This window comes from Lithobates pipiens, unplaced genomic scaffold (genome assembly GCF_037356315.1).
Source record: "Lithobates pipiens isolate NorthernLeopardFrog02 unplaced genomic scaffold, aLitPip1_a1.2 Scaffold_22, whole genome shotgun sequence".
Taxonomy (NCBI): Eukaryota; Metazoa; Chordata; class Amphibia; order Anura; family Ranidae; genus Lithobates; species Lithobates pipiens.
In genome coordinates this window covers 113,828,618-113,850,847 of record NW_027507784.1, presented here as the reverse complement: position 1 = coordinate 113,850,847, position 22,230 = coordinate 113,828,618, and the positions used below count along the sequence as shown (strand labels likewise).

The 22,230-nt window shown below is 43.7% G+C and overlaps 1 protein-coding gene across 1 annotated transcript in view; it reads left to right on the top strand.

Annotated features, from left to right (window-relative positions):
* Positions 1-22,230, top strand: part of CWC22 (CWC22 spliceosome associated protein) — a 172,071-nt gene that overhangs the window by 18,205 nt on the left and 131,636 nt on the right. The window contains exon 5 of the mRNA XM_077448115.1: positions 13,467-13,595. Within this exon, the coding sequence (XP_077304241.1) occupies positions 13,467-13,595 (129 nt within the window). The remainder of the gene's footprint in view (positions 1-13,466; positions 13,596-22,230) is intronic.

Below are 22,230 nucleotides of genomic sequence, written 5' to 3'. Positions count from 1 at the left end.
ATGTCCCCATCAGGGTGTCCCTTAACATAAAATAAGGGTCACGCTGATGGGCACATTTTATATTAAGGGGCACTCTGATGGACACAACACAATGTGCCCCTTAACTTAAAATTTGCCCATCAAAGTGCCCCTTTAATATAAAATGTACCCATGAGTGTGCCCCTTTACATCAGGTGTCCCCATCACAGTGTCCATTTACATCACTGACATTCCTGTCAGTGTCCCCTTACATAAGATGTACCCATCAGAGTCCCCCTTAACATAATATGTGCACATCAGGGTGCCCCTTAACATAAAATAAGGGTCATGCTGATAGGCACATTTTATATTAAGGGGTACTCTGATGAACAACAAAATGTGCCCCTTAACTTAAAATTTGCCCATCAGAGTGCCCCTTTTAATATAAAATAAAATACGCCCATCAGAGTGCCCCTTAACATGAAATAAGGTTCACACTGATGGGCGCCTATTATGTTAGGAGGCACTCTGATGGACACATTTTATTTTAAGGGGTATGCTGGTGGGTATATTTTTAATGTGCACATCAATGGGCATATTTTGTAGGGCACATTTTGTTGTGCCCATCAGCATGCCCCTTAACAAAATATGCCCATCGATGTGCACATTAAAAATATACCCATCAGCGTGCCCCGTAAAATTAAATTTGTCCATCAGAGTACCCCTTAACATAAAAGGTGCCCATCAGCGTGACCCTTATTTTATGCTAAAGGGCACTCTGATGGACACATTTTATTTTAAGGGGCATGCTGATGGGTATATTTTTTAAGTGCACACTGATGGGCATATTTTGTTAAGGTGCACCTTAACAAAACATGCAAATCAGTGTGCATATAAAAAATATACCCATCAGCGTGCCCCTTACAAAAAAAGCCCAGCATTGTGCAAATTACAAATATACCTATCAGTGTGCCCCTTTCAATATGCCCAAAAGTGTGCATGATAACTAATGTGCCCACATACCTCAACTGCAGGAGGAAGGGCACAACTGAAGCTGCCTCAGGGAGAGCCAGGACCCGGGAATCGGGAACCGCGGGCAGCATGGGGGGGCGGGGCGCGCACGTGACGTCACACCCCCTACTGCCTGTGAGCGTGAGTAAAACACAGCTCCGAGAGACGCGGCCAGGAGCAGGGGGCGGGTGCATGCGCACAGCGTCACTGGTTGCTAGGGAAACCCGCGGTCCCAGCAAACCAGTGATTGCTGTAATTCACTACACAGGCGGCATAGCGGTCCGGGCAGAAGCCCCGCTCGGTCCGGACTCGGACCGCGGTCCACCATTTAATGACGGCTGCTGTAGGTCATTAGAAGAGACATTGTAGGGAGCCAGCAATGAGAGAATCATTGTAAAATACCGTGCTAGCATATCATAAACTGTTTGGGGGCTTTGTTGCTGCATATTTGGTTTTCGCACAATGTGATGTTAATGACATCCTGTTTGTGAATAAACACCTCATTGGCTGTAAAGGGAAAACTGTGAAACTGATGTTATAACTGTTTATAGCTGGAATGCCATTTCAGCATTTTATGGGCCATTAAGAAGACATGAGTAATATTGATAAATATACTATATGACTGTAAGATCTAATATAAGAATCCTTATGCTGCAGATTATGCAATAAGTGTATTGAACCTAAAGATAGTCATCATTTCCATGGACTATTTACATATTGAACTGGTTTTCTAAGTGCTTAAAATGCATTTAAAGAGGTTTTAAATGATGTGTGCGTTGCACATGTATTTACTTATGTGTATAATGCATAAATAAATATTTGACCCAACAGCATCAATGCTTTGTTGAGTGCTTACAGCTACTTAACCGCTTCAATACCAGGCACTATTACCACCTTCCTGCCCAGGCCTATTTCCAGCTTTTAGCGCTGCAACACTGTACTCCCAAATGATTTTTTTTTTCCACACAAATAGAGCTTTCTTTTGGTGGTATTTAATCATCACTGGGTTTTTTATTTTTTGCAAAATAAACTAAAAAGACCAAAAAATAGTTTTTCTTTGTTTTAGAAAGTCCAGAATTTAGTCTGAGCTGTTGGAGGGGAAAAAAGGGGGGGGGGGGCAGAGAGCTGAAATTACACTCTGTTGAGCTCAGTGAGGAGAGCTCTGACAGTTAATTGGAAGGAAGAGACATACCCCTCTTCACACTGATCACAGGAACAGAGATGAGTCTGTCAATTACAGGCTGTGTGCTGGAAATCCCTCCCTGTCACCTTTTTTTCCTCTTGATGTCAGAAGTGATTCATACTGATAGCAAAGGAAGGAAGCAGCAGACAGAAACACTTAAACTGGTTATACATGGATAGAAAATCATTCGAAAAAGCGTTTAATAAGACCAATTGTTAGACTTTAGTAGGGCTGAAACAACTAATCGATTACTATTTTCATAATTGATTAATCGGCCAGTTACATAATGGAGTTAAAAAAAACTAAAATGAGCCCTTTATAGTACAAAAATAGCAAATAATCGCTACTGTAAATACCACTTTCACAGTTCTACAGTTAAAAATAACCCCTTACAGTAGTGATTATCTCCTTTTTGTTGTAGTATAAAGGGCTACTTTTATTTTAATTTTATTTTTTACCCCCCATTATGTTGCTAAACGTCTTAGATCTGGTTCACATCTATGTGTTTTTGGTGCTTTTTGCAGAAACGCACTACAGTTCATTCACAGGGGTTCCTATGGGACACGTTCACATCTATGCTTTTTTTTTTCAGCCGCTGTGTATTTGGAAATGGTCAGGGACTTTTTTTTTTTTTTTTTTTTTTATAACACAAAACAATGCTTTTTTGGTTCAATATACTTCAATGGAGAAGCTACAGAAAAGCATGTCATGGGTTTTGCAGCAATTTGTGTTTTTTAAACTGCCCAACAACAAATTGGCCCAAAAAAATGCAAAAACTCAGATCACAGCAAAATCACGTGTGCAAAAATCTAAACGCACAGCAAAAAGCACTGCAGAGACAGATCATAAGCAAACTGCGTACCGAGCCTTATGCTGGCCACACGGATCAATTTTCAGATGTAAAATCTTTGTACATTCGCTGAATGAAAGAATGTTGTTTTGAAATTTTCACTTTTTTAACATTCTGTTTTTAAAATGAATGTCATTTCTGAACGAAAACCATATACACTGTCTGAAAAATTCCTTTCACCGAACAGTTTTCTATTTCTAAATTTTCCCGTCACTGTGGTTGAAAATGAACATCGATTTGACCCCCACAAATGAAACTAAAAGAATAAAAGAAAATTGAACAAACATTCTTAAAATTACATTTTTTTTTTTTTTTTTTTTTTGGAGGAAAGATCTAATAGTATATACAGTATATCTCTTCTGTCTGTCTGTTCTCAGGGTGGATTCGAGATTTGGCTCTCTAACCATATAGTTGGTTATTTTTATTTACCACTGCATAGAGATATTTAAGAATAAATAGCTTTTTTTTAATGTTACATATTAACTAAATTATACACCACACTTTTTTGTTTTTTAAGGTTATTAACCGATTAATTGATCGAAACGATAATCGGCCAACTAATCGATTAGGAAAATAATCATTGGTTGCAGCGCTAGACTTTAGAAACATTAAGGGGCGCATCTCGAGACAAGTTTTATGCCAAAAGAAAGATCTGTCATGTTGGAATTTCATTGCATAATCGAACGATTTTCGAAACGGTAGAGAAAACCTATCGAGGATAGTTTGAAAAAATGTGCAGCACATGTGCAATGATCGACCAAAAAATGTACCATTTATGTTGTTTGATAATATGTGGGAAAACAATCCAATACAAACAGTGATGGCGTTAACACACAGCCATTCAATAGATTTTTATCTAAAAATAAAACTTTTTTTCTAACGATTTTCTATTTATGTATGGCCAGCTTAAAGAGCATTTCCAGCCTCAAAATTTTTTTTTTTGTTCAAATTCAGAGGCTACAAATACTGTAGCTGCTGACTTTATTAAGGAGTGTACCTGTCCAGTGAGCCTGCGAGGTTGGCCCCCTGAAGCTGATTCGTCCATCGGATCAGGTGCAGGCACTGCCATTGCAACTAAGAGAAACCGGCAGTGGAGCCTTCAGGCTTCACAGCCGGTTTCTTATTGTGCATGCGTGAGTCGAATTCTGAATGGCCCCGTCATCTTCTGGGACACACACATGTCCCAGAAGGCAGTGGGGGGGGAGGAGGAGGGCTGGAGACAGAAGAGGAAATTGCGTACCTTGCCGCGGTGAGGATAGGACGGAAGTGTGCGTGTGTGTGCGTGTGTGTGTGTGTGTGTATATGACCTAGTTGTATATTGGGTGGATCTCCACTTTAAGTACTCTTAATTGAGACAAGTACACACTATAGAGGCATGTGCTTTGTTCATGTTTCACATGTGAGGATTACAACCGCTTTAACCACTTGCCATACATCGGCACAATGGCAACGGCGGGCAAATGGGCATACCTGTACATCCCCTTTTTAATTGCCGGCACTAGCGCGCACACAGCGTGACCGTGCCCGCGGGTCCTGCGGACTCGGTGTCCTGGCGATCATGTCACAGAGCAACTGAATGGTGAAGTACCTATGTAAACAAGGCATTTCCCCATTCTGTCTTGTGACATGTCAGAGATCACTGCTCCCTGTCATTGGGAGCAGTGATCGCTGTCATGTGAGTGGTAAGCCCCCCACAGAATTACTCCTTAGGACACACTTAACCCCTTGATCGCCTCTAGTGTTTAACTCCTTCCCTGCCAGTGTTATTTACAGTCTTGTGCATTTTTATAGCACTGATCTCTGTATAAAGGACTGGTCCCAAAATAGTGTCAAGTGTCATAATGACGCAGTCATGATAAAAATCGCAGATCGCCGCCCTTACTAATACAAAAACAAATAAGTATTAAAAATGCCATAAAACTATCCCCTATTTTGTAGACGCTATAACTTTTGCGAACCAATCAATATACGCTTATTGCGGTTTTTTTGTGTTTTTGGTAAATAAAAAAATAAAATAAAAATGTAGAAGAATACATAGCCTAAACTGAGGGAAAAAAAATGTACCGGTAGTTTTTTTTTTTTTTTATATATATTTTTGGGGAATATTTATTATAGCAATAAGTTTACAAATATTGCTTTTTTTCCCCAAAATTGGTGCTTTTTTTTTTTTCTTTTTTTTTTTTAAATAGCACAAAAGATAAAAATCACAGAGGTGATCAAATGCCACCACCGCACAATTGTCAGTTAAAGCGACACAGTGCCGAATTTCAAAAAGTGTTCTGGACATGAAGGGAGTAAAATCTTCTGGGGCTGAAGCAGTTAATGAACCTTTAACTTGCAGTGCAAGAATGCCCACTTCAAGAAAGGGGCTTTAACTGTAAAACAAGCCTCAGGAATTTCCTGCAAAGCTGAGGAGATAGACAAAAAGTCTGCACTGCTGATTTTGCTACTGGTCTTCAATGTTCTGGTTACCAATTAAGAGGATTTCTGGTTCCCAGGTGGAAGGCCTCTATTGGCAACCAGTCCATTATAGGCCAAGTCCATAAGGCCAAGCAGCCAGGCCTTATAGATCTCATGTGTGCAAGGAATGTCTAAACCTGTGGACTGATTTACATAATGCAGCCAGAGGTGTATTTCTAAAAGGATGCCTTCATATACACACACATCAAGAAAAGCAACCTGCAGGAAAGGAATTGTAGCAATAAAGTGTGGGTTAGGAGGTGACTAGGTTCTCAGCGAGAGCAGGTATGAAGATTAAGACAGAACACCTTTTCACTGTATATTTTTAACAATATAAAGATTGAATTCCATCCCTGCATGAGGCATGCGTATTTGTTGTAAGCTTTACTTTTTTCACTAAAAAAAATACAATACCTTTTCTAAACATTCCACATAGACCTTGTCTTATTTCAGTTAACTCACTGTGAGGAGGCTGGATGCATTATAGGATAAAAGAAAAGAAATTCAATGACCAAGGCTTGTCTCTATGCTAAAGCTTTAATTGAGGTTAGAGGTGGGTGGAAAAGGAAAGTGAACAGGAGTTAAACAAAAACATCCCAGCTGGTGGCGTGTTAACTTCACGGAATGATGTGGCGCACATTGTAAGAAAGTAGCTATGCATCGAAGAAAGGAACAGTATTAGAGGAAGCTTCAGTTTTGGTTTAAAGTGGAAGTTTAGTCAAAAAGTAATGTGAAAAAATTATAAGCAGCGCTAATACTAAATAAACTTATAAACATAAATTGCAAAACGCGCAATAGTGATTGTGCATAACAAAAAACAGCCTGCAGAAATACAGGTCGACAAATTTTATACAAGAAAGTACATATAACTTGCGACCGTGCCAAAGTATTTGTGCATAAACATCAGCCTGTAAAGAACACAAATCTGCAAATCAATGTGTAAAAGTTCCTATAACTTGAAAACAGTCCTTTTAAATAGATTAAACTGGCTTCCAGCCATCCAGAAAGTGTATTCTACAATGCAGAAGAGAAAAGGATCCACCACAAGCAAGAAACACTTGGCATACGCCTTGTCGAATGTGTTGGACCATAAGTTATAATGGTCATATGTAGGGATGCACTGAATGTGTTTTTTGGTGCCGAAACCAATACCGAAAATGAAAAATACACTAGGCTGAAAACCAATACCGAAACCGCACCGATACCAAAATTTACTGTTTGTTTTTTTTATATATTTTTATACATGAGATGGTCAGAGACTAGGGACATGATACAGGAGATGGTTAGAGACTGGGGACATGGTACAGGAGATGGTCAGAGGCTGGGCACATGGTACAGGAGATGGTCAGAGGCTGGGCACATGGTACAGGAGATCAATGCAGCCTCACCAGTGTCCCCCCATTGCAGCCAGCCAGTGTCCCCCATTGCAGCCAGCCAGTGTCCCCCATTGCAGCCAGCCAGTGTCCCCCATTGCAGCCAGCCAGTGTCCACCATTGCAGCCAGCCTGTGCAGGGGAAGAGAGAGGAGAGCCGCTGCCTGGTGGATTAGAGCGCCAGGAACAACACCGCTTTCATTTCAATAGCTGCGTGTTCCCCGCCGTGCGCCATCACATACAGCCCCTCCTCTTTATCTGGGCACTTTGATAGACCACCTGCCCAATCCTGGGACGGGTGATCTGTCTATCAAAGTTCCCAGACAAGGGGGAGGGGCTGTATGTGATGGCGCACGGCGGGGAACACAGCTATTGAAATGAAAGCGGTTATGTTCCCGGCGCTCTAATCAAACAGGCGTCAGTGCCGGCTTTCCTCTCTTCTACGCTATAGGAAGCCCTCATGATAGGCGGCAGCAGGGGCGGGGGTAGAGCTTTGCTCCATTATCGGCTGTTTTTCTCTTTCGGCACATTGCCGAAAAGGCCATTTTCGGCCGATCTATTTCGGTGGCTGAAATTTCGGTACATCCCTAGTCATATGCGCATGTGTTATGACAGGAAGAGCTGGTCATCTAATAAAAAGCAGTTGTCACTCAACAATGAATCCCAGTGTGTTGCTCAAAGGATTAAAAAAAGTAGACTGCCATAGTGCTGCCTATTAAACGGTAAGCTTTTAATAAAAGTAGTAAGAATTACCTCCACATGGCTTGTAATCAACACAGATTAAACGTTCAGCAAGCTGTCTGCTCGTGTATAGCTGCAGAAGTCAGTGAAGTGTGTGTGATGTCATCACAGGTCACCTCCGACACGTTTCGTCATCAATGACAATTTTCGGGGCACGGGCCAAGTAAACCTAACCTAATGCTAAACCTACGCTCAACCACATTCTAAGCCTAATCTAGCTAGAAAAATATTCTCTATTATTACCTGTTCTGCATCCAGGCCAATCTGGTTTCCAGCAGTGGATGCTGTGTGCAGGAGAGAACCGACAACGGCTGGGAAAGTACATCACCCATGAAGTTACTTTGGGGCTTCCGTTGTCGGATGCCTCTCCTACACGCTGAAGGCACTGCTGGGACCGGAGCGGCTGCAGAACAGTTAAGTATAGCAATTTTTTTTCTTTACGGGGTTAGTTCGATTCGGCTTGGAATGTGCCTGAGAGTAGGTTTTGCGTCAGTTAGGTTTTTGACTAAACTTCCACTTTAAAGGAGTTATAAAGTCAGAAGTTTTTTTTTTTTTTCATTCTATGCATTAAGATAAAAAGCCTTCTGTGTGTAGCAGCCTCCCCAGCACCCCCTAATAATTACCTGAGTCCCATCAGACACCTGAAACATAGCAGCGGCACCATTGGCTTCCGAGGCTGTCAATCAAAGTCAGTTAGCCAATCAGGAGAGAGAGGAGGTGGGGCCGAATGACAGCTCTGTGTCTGTTTAAACAGATCGTGTGTTCCTAGTATATAGGAACACTGATCGGTATCCTCCCCTAGTCAGTCCCATCCCCCCACAGTTAGAATCACTCCCTAGGTAACACATTTAACCCTTTGATCGCCACCCCTAGTGTTAACTCCTTCCCTGCGAGTGACATTTATACAGTAATTGGTGAATTTTTATAGCACTGATTGCTGTATAAATGTCAATGGTCCCAAAATATTGTCAAGTGTCCGATCTGTCTGCCGCAATGTCACAGTCACGATAAAAATCGCAGATCGCCACCATAAAAAAAAAAAATAATAATCATAATAAAAATGCCATAAATCAATAACCTATTTTGTAGGCACTATAACTTTTGCGCAAACCAATCAATACGCTTATGCTATTTTTTATTTTTATTTTTTAAACCAAAAAATATGTAGAAAAATACTAAACTGTGGAATAAATGTGTTGTTTTTTTGTTTTTTTTCAAACTTGTTGCGCTTTTTTGTTTATAGCGCAAAAAATAAATAAACACATAAGTGATCAAATACCACCAAAAGAAAGCTCTATTTGTGGGGAAAAAAGGATGTAAATTTTGTTTGGGTACAGCGTCGCATGACCTCGCAATTGTCAGTTAAAACGATGTAGTGCCGTATCGCAAAAAATGGCCTGGTCATTGAGCAGCCAAATCTTCTGGGGCCGAAGTAGTTAAAACATGTACTGTGTTTTTATTTTTGACACTTCTTTTTTTTTTTTTTTTTTAAAGTGAGTGGGTAGAGGTACGATGTCCCTTTATATTTATTCACATAGGGTGGGGGGGGGATCTGGGGTCTCCCTTGTCAAAGGGGGCTTCCAGATTCTGATAAGCTTCCCAGCTGCAGGTCCCGACAACCAACGGCCAGGGTTGTCGGGAAGAGGCCCTTGTCCACAAAGCACCCACCCCCCCTCATGTTGAGGGCATGCGGCCTGGTGTGGTGGGGGGGGAGGGGAGGGTGCGCTCGCTCATCCCCACACCCTTTCCTGACCTGCTGGCTGTGTGCTCAGATAAGGGTCTGGTATGGATTCTGGGGAGGGACCCGCATGCAGTTTTTTCTGCGTGGGGGGTTCCCCTTAAAATCCATACCAGACCGAAGGACCTGTATCATTTGGGTACAGTGTTACATGACCTCGCAAATTGACATTCAAAATGTTACAGTGATGAAAGATGAAAATTGGCCTGGGCAGCAAGAGGGTGAAAATGGCCTATGAAGTGGTTTAAAAAAAAAAAAAAACTTTAGTCACTTTAAGTTGGAAGAAAATAGAAGAAAATACACTTTTTGCACAGCATATATAAACTGCAAAAATTATGGTTCATTCATTCTGTACATTTTATTAAGTAAAGACAGAAATTTACAGTAGCCCAAAGCTTGACCCATTAGACCTAAATCAAACTGACAGCTGCGAAGTTACAGATGTTTTACACTCCGGGTATTGGTATGGCCCAAAGTTTGTTCATGTGGTTCAATAAATAGATGATTTTACTATTTAGTAATGGTTGATACTGGGGAGGCCGTTTCCTGAGTAAATATTACAGTGGTTACTCCTTCACTATAATAGTATTATTATAGGAGTCGTTCAATGGCTTTAGTGTTGTGCACATGGTCTGTAGGGATGATGAGTTGTAGTTATGGTTGTGTGGATCTTAGAGCTGCATGGATTGTAGGAGTGGCCCTTGGTGGGTCTAGTGGTTGACACTCCATTCTGCTTCTTTGTTGGTTTCTCCTGCATGTAGTGCTAGTCATCAGTCCCAGCATCTAAGGGTGGTCTAATGTCCTTGCAGCTTCACAGCCTGGTTCCCTACTACACATGCGTGATCTCACTGGTCCCTGCTGTCTTCTGGGACATGTGTGTCTCCCAGAAGACAGTGGGGGGCACAGATGTGAGGGGTGCCAGACATGACGTAGATGGCCACGGATACTGCGGCGATCTATGCCCAGAAGTGAGAGCAAATACCTGGATTATACAGGTATCTGCTCCCCCGAAAGGTGCCAAATGTTACACCGGAGGGGGGAGGAATCGGAAAAGCGGAAGTTCCATTAAAAAACCCTCTGTGTGCAGCAGCCCCCCTAATACTTACCTGAGCCCCATCTCTATCCAGTGATGTCCGTGTGTCCCTCTCCCCCTAGTTGGTTGAGACACAGCAGTGGTGCCATTGGCTCCCACTGCTGTCAATCAAATTCAGATAACCAATCGGGAGAGAGAGGGGGCAGGGCCGAACCGCAGCTTCATTTTTAAATGGACACAGGGAGCTGCAGCTCAGCTCGGGTTCTCCCATAGCACACTGCTTGCTGTGGGGGCACTCCACAAGAGGGAGGGGCCAGGAGCAGCGAAGAGGGACCCAAGCAGAGGAGGATCCAGGCTGCCCTTTGCAAATCCACTGCACAGAGCAGGTAAGTATGATATGTTTATTTAAAAAAAAAAAGAGGGAGACTTCATAATCACTTTAAGGATCAGCAACTCATCAGACTCCTTTATCAGCCTTTGTTTTGTTTCCTTTTGCAAATCTATAGAGTTCTGGGAATCCTTTGTCGCGTGTTCAGTGTTTATTTATAAAACAAAAATTGTATATATGTGTTAAAAATAAACATCAAACAATAGTTAAAAAATGTAATATCCTTAGAAAAAAAAAACTAAACAATTTTAACTTTCTGTTAATGAACACTACCAGAGTGGATATGAAGATCACTGTGCAGTTAACCAGTTCCCGACTGGCGCACACCAATGTACGTCGGCAGAATGGCACACTGGACAAATGGGCGTACCTGTACGTCCCTTTAAATTTGCCGCCGCGCCATCGAGTGTGCGCCGGCTGGGACTTCCGTGAGTTGGGTTGCGGGTCCCGCGGACTCTATGTCCTTGAGGATTCTCGTGATTGTCTCACGGAGAGGAAGAATGGGGAGATGCTAATGTAAACGAGCATGACAGTGTCACTGATCATAGCTCCCTGTGATCGGGAGCTATGATCAGTGATGTGTCACAGCTAGCCTATCCCCCCTAGAGTTAGAAACCCTCCCAGGACACACTTAACCCCTACACACCACCTATTGTTGACCCCTTCGCTGCCAGTCACATCTACACAGTAATCAATGCAATTTTAATCACACTGATCGCTGTATAAATGTGAATGGTCCTAAAATCGTGCCAAAATTGTCTGACGTTGGGGATATTTACTATAGCAAAAATTGATGCTATTTTTTTTTTTGTTTATAGCGCAAAAACGTAAAACCGCAGAGGTGCTCAAATACAACCAAAAGAAAGCTCTATTTGTGGGAAAGAAAATACATCAATTTTGTTTGGGAGTCACGTTGCAGAACCGTGCAATTGTCAGTTAAAGTGAATCCGTGCCGAATCGCAAAAAGTGCTCTGGTCTTTGGCCACCAAAATGGTCCGGGGCTTAAATGGTTAAAGGAGACGTATGACCAAAGTAATTTTGGCTATACTTTTCCTATGGATCACAGGAGTGCAGTTAAAGCGGGAGTCCGCCAGGACTCCGCGTTTTTTTTTTTTTTTTTTTTGTAAAGTCAGCAGCTACAAATACTGCAGCTGCTGACTTTTAAAATAGTGACACTTACCTGTCCAGCGCGCCCGCGATGTCGGCACCCGAAGCCTATCTCTAGATCGACACTCGAGTGCTGCCGCCGCCATCTTGGGTATGGGAATCAGGAAATGGAGCCTTTCGGCTTCATTTCCCGGTTCCCTACTGCGCATGCGCGAGCCGCGCTGCGCAATGAGGATGGTCCCCGCTGCCTCTGTGATCTGTGTGTTTCCCAGCAGGCAGCGGGGCACTTGCGGAAGGGGGCGGGCACTTGCGGAAAGGGGCGTAATGTACGCCCCTTTCCGCAGAGAGCTAGCCCGGAAGTGGGTGCAGTTACCTGGATTATCCAGGTAACTGCACCCCCCTCCCCCCTGAAAGGTGCCAATTGTGGCGCCGGAGGGGGGGAGGAATCCGATGAGCGGAAGGTCCATTTTAGGGTGGACCTCCGCTTTAAAGGCTAAAGACTTGTCTCGGCTGATGTCACTCAGCTCTTCCAGCCTCTGGACTACTTTACAGTCAGATGCCTGAGCCAGTCACTTTCACCCTCTTCACATCCCAGCGCTCCAGTGAGTGCTGAAGGGGCAGTGTAGAGAGCCGGTGACTACTCAATGAAGACTGAGAACCAAGCAATCAGTGGTCTTTGATCACTCAGTTCTCAGTCTTAGAAGTTTAAGAAATCCATTAACTGTAATACAAATCACTCTAATACAGTGGTGAGGTTGTGTGTTACTAGATAATTTACAGAGGCCAGGTATTGTAGCCATCATCTGGCTGGCATAACTAGGTCTCTGATCATTATGTTAACAGAACTTACTGAAAAAGTTCTTTCTTTCAAAGGCTCATTCACATGGGTGTCTAGAGGGCTGTTCATACGTACATATAAAAAAAAGTGCATTTCTTTGCCCAGATGTCACAAGTACTGCATACAACTGCCTATGCAAATCACACAATTAAGCACTTGCATGTATTCAGAAATGGATGTGAGCCTATGGACACAAGTAGTTGGTATCCAGGGTCACATTTAAATGCTTAGGTGTGTTTTTATTTTATTGTGTATTTTTAAAGTTATACATTTTAACCGCTTTCTGAACGCTCTATAACAGTTTTACTGCTACAGAACGGCCGCTGTGCGCAGGATCACGTGTATGTGTATATGCAATTCAGATGGTCCCTGCTGTCTCTGGGACCCGTGTGTTTTCCAGCAGAAAGAGAGAGAGGGGGGGGGGGGGGGGCGGGAAGAGGCATATACTCCCGTGGAAGTCTATGCCCAGAAGTGGGTGCAAATACCTGTATTCTACAGGGATCTGCACCCCCCCCCCCCCCCCCCCCTGATAGTGCCAAATGTGACACCAGAGGGGGGGGAGGGTTCAGGAAATCGGAGGTTCCATTTTTGTGTGAACCTCCGCTTTAATAATAAATGCCAATATGTAACAAATAACTATAGATTCCCTTTAAGTATTGACAAGTTAAGTAATAACTGTAAGCAAATCAAGCTATGTCTCTACAATACTGCTTTATATAAGTACTGAGGTTATATTGTACAATGACTTTGGGTTCTTGTGTGCTAACGCTTTGTTCTTGTTCAACAGCTTAGCTTATCAGAGAATGAGCTGGGAAGCATTAAAGAAGTCGATTAATGGTCTCATTAACAAAGTCAACGTGTCCAACATTGGGAATATTATTCAAGAGATCCTTCAAGAAAACATAATTCGTGGACGGTATGTACTAATTCTATGATTTTTTTTTTTTTTTTTTTTTTTTGGGGGGGGGGTTCAGGTTTTTAATTTTTATTTTTAATGTGACTGTTACAATGTAGGGGTCACACAGATTAAAGCTAAATTTTAACTTTCAGTTTAAATCTGCTAAATGCATGTCAAGTGAAACAAAAAATGCTTTCATGTCTTAGTTTTTTTTTTTTTTTTTTTTTTTCCAGAGCAGCTACAGCCCTGATGGAAAAGCCTGTCTTCTGCCAGCAGCTGCTTGCTCTCTGTGTGGAAGAAGTAGTCCATAAGTGGAGGTTCACCATGCCCCAAACTGGGCCAGATCTATAGCTCCGTAATCGGCAAAGCTCATGCTCCTGCTGATTGTAGAACTTTGGCTCTGACCTAGCAGGGAGTGTGTTGGACCTCTGCAGAGAGATCACTGCTTCCTCACACACAGCAAAGGTCCTCCATTATGGACCATGCTGACAGGGGACAGACTTCTTCTCAGGATGTGGCTTCTTTCTAAGGAAAAACACTCCAGTACTTTATTCATCATTTGTTTTGATGCACCTATAATGCATTTAGCTAATTAAAAGTGAAAATTCTGTTTGACTTTAAATTTTTATGTCATTGGTATATACAGTGTGTGTATGTATGTATATATCAGGGCTTGACAAATTTGCTTGGAATCTAGGAGCCAGATCCGTAACGGCGATCCGGACCAGTCCCTGGCTTGGACATGGAGACGAGTGAGGGGAAGATAGCGCCCCCCCACCTGTCTCCAAGTCATTACCCATAGCTCTTAGAGGGACATTTTTTTTTTTTTTTTTTTTCCAAATGACAGTTTTTTTTTTTAAATTGCATTTTAGTGTAAATATGAGATCTGGGGTCTCTCTGAACCCAGATCTCATATTTAAGAGGACCTGTCATGCTTTTTTTCTATTACAATTGTAATTCTTGCATTGCGTGCAGAAGTGAACACATATGTGAAAGCAGTGTTCAAACCAGAGATGTGAGATATCGCTGTGATCGGTAGAGCGAGAGCAATAATTCTAGCCCTAGACCTTCTCTCTAACTCAAAACATGCAACTTGTAGAATTTTTTTTAAATGTCGCCTATGGAGATTTGAAAGGGTAAAAGTTGCCATTCCATGAGCAGGCACAATTTTGAAGCGTGACAATTGGGCTAACTTTACTGTTGTCTTATTTTTTTAATTAAATAAATAATTTTTTCCCAAAAAGTGCACTTGTAAGTCCGCTGCGCAAATGCGGTGTGACAGACAGTATTGCAACGACCGCCATTTTATTCTCTAGGGTGTTAGAATAAAAAATATATAGAATGTTTAGGGGTTCTAAGTAAAGGGAAGGAGATGGGCGGGCAGTGAAAAGAGGCAGGGGAAGCTCCATTAGCATTGCTGGTTGTCATACCAACGGCCACCACGAGAGGGCGCCAGATTCCACAAGGAAGCATAGGACCGCAGAAGGCCTCAAAGCCACGGCCTCAATTACCGGCCAGGGGTGGCGCGGCCCGACGCGATCACGCTGGGGGGGTGCACGGAGACAGGATCCCCCAAGCTGTGCTGCCCCAGGCGCCAGGTCACTAATTCTAGTCGCAAATGCGACCTGGCGCCCGGGGATTGTCGAGCCCTGGTATATATAATTGTATTTATGTTTTAAAGACATTTTTTAAGGACTCATACATATGGATGTGCAGTTATTTCCATTCAGATCCATCATTTTTATTATCCTATGGGCCCATGCACACAGATGCATTTTGGTCCATCTATTATAGCTGTATATACCAAAATTAGGTAAATCCTGTGTAAAGACTGGCTCCATGTGCATAAAGCCTTAAAGCGTTTTACCCCAACACTTCATATTCTTGATATGTTCCTGCTGTACCATGTACTTGTATGAGAAATTATCTATTTCTCTTTGTATTGCTTCCTTTGTGTGAAAACCCTGGTGGTGTTGCTAGTCCTATTAACAGACCACAATAAGCAGGGGAGCACACTGGTCAGTTCTCTAGCTATGCTGGGAACTTGGTGTACTCTCCTCTAATGATCAGACTTGTCCTGACACGCGCCAGCTGCACAGCTATTCACTGGCAAGCTCAGTGTGCTGCTGCTTCAACCTGGGTTTGAATGAAAGAAAATCACTCGATTTTCCCCATCAACACATTTACATTTAGTGTTGATAGGGGAATCCTTTCCACTGCGCTATTGTATTCTGAGAGTGGGAGGTTTCCCCGCCGTCAGAAAACAATACCACTACCCATTAGGAAATGCAACAGAAGTGACGTTGCGAACAAAAATGCTTATTGCGCATGCTCTCTGCATTCCAACATGGCCGCTATGCATTTCAATAGAGTTCCTAATCTGTCAAAACATGAAGACAGTAGCGGATATCTTGTTACACCCATGCATGTCTTCAATTTTACACTTATTTTAGCAGTAAACTGACCTTATATGCTGAATAGACTATTTCACCTCAATCAAGTGAAATAGTCCATTTTACTATATAATCAGTTTGACGCTTAGAAGTGCAGGGTGTACCAAGATGGCCGTCGCCACCTTCTGCCTGCAAGCTTGTCACTGCTTTTTACATGCAACATGAAAACAGTGTCAGATTGAAAAATTCTGTGTTTGAGTATATATGGTGAGTTTGCTGCTAAAATAAGTGTTAAATTGAAGACTTGCCTGGGTGTAAGAAGATGTCCGCTGCTGCCTTTTCTGTTCTGTCCGATTAGGAAACCTATTGGAACATGCAGCGGCCATGTTGGAATGCATGGTGTAAGTATTTTTTGCTCGGAACGTCACTTTCTGATGGGTAGCAGTATTCTGACAGAACACAGACTATAATCGTATGGAAAAAAACTGACAGACTGGTTGTACTGAAGTAGATCAATAGACCATAGAGAATAATGGGATTTCCACTGTCATGCAGTGCAACATTAAGGCAGATGAAGGAGAAATCGCACTAGCGTGAATAGAGCCTTAAAGTGGTTTTTAAACCCTTACAAACCACTTTCACCTACAGGTAAGCCTAGATTAAGGCTTACCTGTAGGTCCAAGAAATATCTCCTAAACCTACAAGGTTTAGGAGATATTTGCCGAAAGACGGGCACTGCTGTCTACGGCGCATGCACCGTAGACAGTGGTGCGCAGGCGCATTGAGCGCGCCGCTGTCAAAGGCGATATGCCGCAAGTGTCGGCTCCCGTGCGCATGCGCGGGAGTGACGTCATCGCGGCTTCGCAGAATGACAGCGGCGGAGCAGCGAGACCCTCCGAGTAGATGGATGCTCCGGTCTACAGGGGACAGCGGTGACTTCGCTGGCTCCTGTGTCAGGTAAGTGACACATAATGGACTACTATGCGATGCATAGTAGTCCATTATGCTTTACCTTTGCAGGGAATCAAAGAGGAAGTAAATTCATCAGGGTTTACTTCCTCTTTAAACATTGCAGTGCACAAAATCTTGGTCTTTTATTGGAAGGATTACAGTTAAATGTTGTTCCTGTTTTGGTCGACAAGTTTGTTTTAGGTAGTCTGTCAAGGAAAGTCATACATTTATTGAACTTTCTGTGGAAGCATTATAGTATCATACAGTCTAAGCATGTTGACTTGTTAAGAAATGTTATGGTTATTTGAGGTCCGTATTTGGTAACTAGGACCTGTGGCAAGGTTACCCATAGAATTGGAATAGTGATGTTCTAGGAACTTCTTTGGCAACCATTCTGTTTCAGAGGGGTTCATTTACTAAAACTGGAGAAAGCTAAATCTGCTGCAGTTCTGCATAGGAACCAATTGGCTTCCAGGTTTTTTTTGTCAAAGCTTAATTGAACAAGTTAAAGTTAGAAGCTGATTGGCTACCATGCACAGCTGCACCAGATTTTACTTTCTAATTTTAGTAAATCAGCCCCAGAGTGTCTGATGAGGATATGGATCCAGATCTTGTACTGCCTTTAGCGTATTTAGGCAGTGTAGAGAACAAGGTAGTATGCTTAGAGGAATGAAAACAACAAAATAGTGTAGTGCTAATTTAAATAATGATATCTTCACCAAGGAAAGTATCCAAATGTAAACAATCATAAGTGCTAAAAAAACAGGAAATAAAATCCTCTATAATGTGATTAATACACATAAAATGGAGAACACGTGAAATATCCGGGTGGAAACAATCATACCGTATATACTCGAGTATAAGCCGAGATTTTCAGCCTCTTTTTTGAGGCTGAAAGTGCCCCCCTCGGCTTATACTCGAGTCATCGCTGTCTGCCCGCTCGATCAGCGTGTCGAGCAGACAGACAGCGGCCATTCTGATTCAAAAGCCGCGCCTCCGGCTCCGCCTTCGCCTGTGATAGGCGGAACACTGAATTTCCCAGCAGCCTGTGTTCCGCCTATCACGGACGTCGTATCATCCTCGTACTACGGACGAGGATGATACGACGTCTGTGATAGGCGGAACACAGGCTGCTGGGAAATTCAGTGTTCCGCCTATCACAGGCGAAGGCGGCGGCGCAGCTTTTGAACTTTACAATGGCCGCCGACGAAGAGGGCACGGGACGGCACGGCACGGGACGGGACGGGACGGGGGCAAGGCAAGGCACGACACGGGACGGATGCAAGGAGGCAAGGCACGGGACGGGACGGAGGCAAGGAGGCAAGGCACGGGACGGAGGCTCGGGACAAAGGTAGGCTGGACACACACACACACACACACACACACACACACACACACACACACACACACACACACACACACACACGGATGGAGACACACACAGGGATGGATGGATGGATGGATGGAGACACACACACACAGGGATGGATGGATGGATGGATGGAGACACACACACACAGGGATGGATGGATGGAGACACACACACACAGGGATGGATGGATGGATGGACACACACACACACAGGGATGGATGGACGGACACACAGGGATGGACGGACACACAGGGATGGACGGACACACAGGGATGGACGGACACACACACAGGGATGGACAGGCATGTCTCACCCTCGGCTTATACACGAGTCAATAAGTTTGCCAGTTTTTTTGGGGGTAAATTGGGGGCCTCGGCTTATATTCGGGTCGGCCTATACTCGAGTATATACGGTAAATAAAAAGCAGAGAATAAAGTCCTCTATAATGTGACTAATACACGTGAGGTAAGATAGAAGACATTCTTCAAATGCAGTAGACGTTTCACTGATCAGATGTGGCAAAGTGTATCAACTTGTCTGAAGTTCTAAAAAGTAGATGGAATACTCTTACCAGATGAGGTGGACTCCCCAGTCTTACGACAGTAGAGTCAGGAACGCTTGGGGTCTACACATGAGACCAGATGGTAGATTGGAAGTAGTCAAACCGGATTCCCAGGAGACTCAAGATGGTGGAGCAGCCGTAGCGGGCATCTTTCAGGAGGTCCCTCCAGAAGTCCAGATCAGGTATGGCCCATTAAAATTTCGAACCCCAAATATAAAGGGGGTTTTCACAGGGATGGTAATGAAGAAAAAAGAAAGCTCCAAATGGTGCAGGTCCAAAAAATTTTTTCATGAGGTATTTATTAAAAAGTCATAAAAAAGGACATAAATTATGACAAGTGATCACAAAAGCGAAAAAAATGGTAAAAGCAATGTGGGGTGCTAGATGCGAGCCCGACGCGTTTCGACAAAGAGTGTCTTCAACAGGGGCATGATCTTCACTCTTTGTTGAAACGCGTCGGGATCACATCTAGCACCGCACATTGCTTTTACCATTTTTTTGGCTTTTGTGATCACTTGTCATAATTTATGTCCTTTTTTATGACTTTTTAATAAATACCTCATGAAATTTTTTTTTGACCTGCACCATTTGGAGCTTTCTTTTTTCTTCATTACCATCCCTGTAAAAACCCCCTTTATATTTGGGGTTCGAAATTTTAATGGGCCATACCTGATCTGGACTTCTGGAGGGACCTCCTGAAAGACGCCCGCTACGGCTGCTCCACCATCTTGAGTCTCCTGGGAATCCAGTTTGACTACTTCCAATCTACCATCTGGTCTCATGTGTAGACCCCAAGCGTTCCTGACTCTACTGTCGTAAGACTGGGGAGTCCACCTCATCTGGTAAGAGTATTCCATCTACTTTTTAGAACTTCAGACAAGTTGATACACTTTGCCACATCTGATCAGTGAAACGTCTACTGCATTTGAAGAATGTCTTCTACCTTACTTCACGTGTATTAGTCACATTATAGAGGACTTTATTCTCTGCTTTTTATTTATGATTGTTTCCACCCGGATATTTCACGTGTTCTCCATTTTATGTGTATTAATAACATTATAGAGGATTTTATTTCCTGTTTTTTTAGCACTTATGATTGTTTACATTTGGATACTTTCCTTAGTGAAGATATCATTATTTAAAGGGGTTGTAAAGTTATTTTTTTTATTAGCTTATTATCTTCTTCTAAGCTGAGGCAGTGCTATTTCACTTACCTGTTCTTTCTGTTCCTCTCCAATTGTCACTGGTCCCTCTTCAAAATCTTCTCTTTCTGTAGTACTTCCTGGTTGCTTCTCACTGTCTCTCGAGCCGTTAGTGTGTGGTGGTGAGGAGTTGTGCTCGCCCCAGGCTAGTACTACAGCCCTGCGTGGAGACGCTCTGTACGTAACAGAGAGACACAGAGGCTGGTGGTTTGTGGGTGTGTCTGCAGTGATGCAGCACCTCCTTCTATTCCTTATTAGGATTTTGCACTGATCTACACAGCCCCGCCTTGGCTCCGCCCCCTAGCAGTCTGCAGACTAGAATCATAACGGAAGATCTTCAAAACTAAAGTCAAAGAGACAAGAAAACAGCTGCAGCCTCTAAAGTTTATATTAACCAACAAGGTAATCTTTAACCAAGCATTATAGGGGACTATTTAATTACTGTCAATTTGCAATATAATGTTTATTTAGATGATTTCCTTTACTGTATTCATGCACCAGCAAGCATGTACTGTGTCTCCTCATACACAATATAAACAAAAACGCCCCACCCCCCAACCACATTGCCTAGGCAGTAATATTATTTTTACATGCATCCCAGCTTCATATCTCTCTCATGTACATCCCTATGCCTGCTCATCCATCCCTCCATCCCTATGTCTGCTCATCCATCCCTCCATCCCTCTGTCTGCTCATCCATCCCTCCATCCCTCTGTCTGCTCATCCATCCCTCCATCCCTCTGTCTGCTCATCCATCCCTCCATCCCTCTGTCTGCTCATCCATCCCTCCATCCCTCTGTCTGCTCATCCATCCCTCCATCCCTATGTCTGCTCATCCATCCCTCCATCCCTATGTCTGCTCATCCATCCCTATGTCTGCTCATCCATCCCTCCATCCCTATGTCCGCTCATCCATCCCTCCGCCTTATTTATTATACATACTTCTCTCCGTCACATCTCTGTCATGTCCATCCCTCCATCCCTATGTCTGCTCATCCATGGCTCCATCCCTATGTCTGCTCATCCATGGCTCCATCCCTATGTCTGCTCATCCTTCCCTCCGCCTTATTTATTATACTTACTTCTCTCCATCACATCTCTCTCATGTCCATCCCTCCATCCCTATGTCTGCTCATCCATCCCTCCATCCCTATGTCTGCTCATCCATCCCTCTGTCTGCTCATCCATCCCTCCATCCCTCTGTCTGCTCATCCATCCCTCTGTCTGCTCATCCATCCCTCCATCCCTCTGTCTGCTCATCCATCCCTCCATCCCTCTGTCTGCTCATCCATCCCTCCATCCCTCTGTCTGCTCATCCATCCCTCCATCCCTCTGTCTGCTCATCCATCCCTCCATCCCTCTGTCTGCTCATCCATCCCTCCATCCCTCTGTCTGCTCATCCATCCCTCCATCCCTCTGTCTGCTCATCCATCCCTCCATCCCTCTGTCTGCTCATCCATCCCTCCATCCCTCTGTCTGCTCATCCATCCCTCCATCCCTCTGTCTGCTCATCCATCCCTCTGTCTGCTCATCCATCCCTCCATCCCTCTGTCTGCTCATCCATCCCTCCATCCCTCTGTCTGCTCATCCATCCCTCCATCCCTATGTCTGCTCATCCTTCCCTCCGCCTTATTTATTATACTTACTTCTCTCCATCACATCTCTCTCATGTCCATCCCTCCATCCCTATGTCTGCTCATCCATCCCTCCATCCCTATGTCTGCTCATCCATCCCTATGTCTGCTCACCATCCCTCCATCCCTATGTCTGCTCATCCATCCCTATGTCTGCTCACCATCCCTCCATCCCTATGTCTGCTCACCATCCCTCCATCCCTATGTCTGCTCAACCATCCCTCCATCCCTATGTCTGCTCATCCATCCCTCCGCCTTATTTATTATACACACTTCTCTCCGTCACATCTCTGTCATGTCCATCCCTCCATCCCTATGTCTGCTCATCCATCCCTCCATCCCCATGTCTGCTCATCCATCCCTCCATCCCCATGTCTGCTCATCCATCCCTCCATCCCTATGTCTGCTCATCCATCCCTCCATCCCTATGTCTGCTCATCCATCCCTCCATCCCTATGTCTGCTCATCCATCCCTCCATCCCTATGTCTGCTCATCCATCCCTCCATCCCTATGTCTGCTCATCCATCCCTCCATCCCT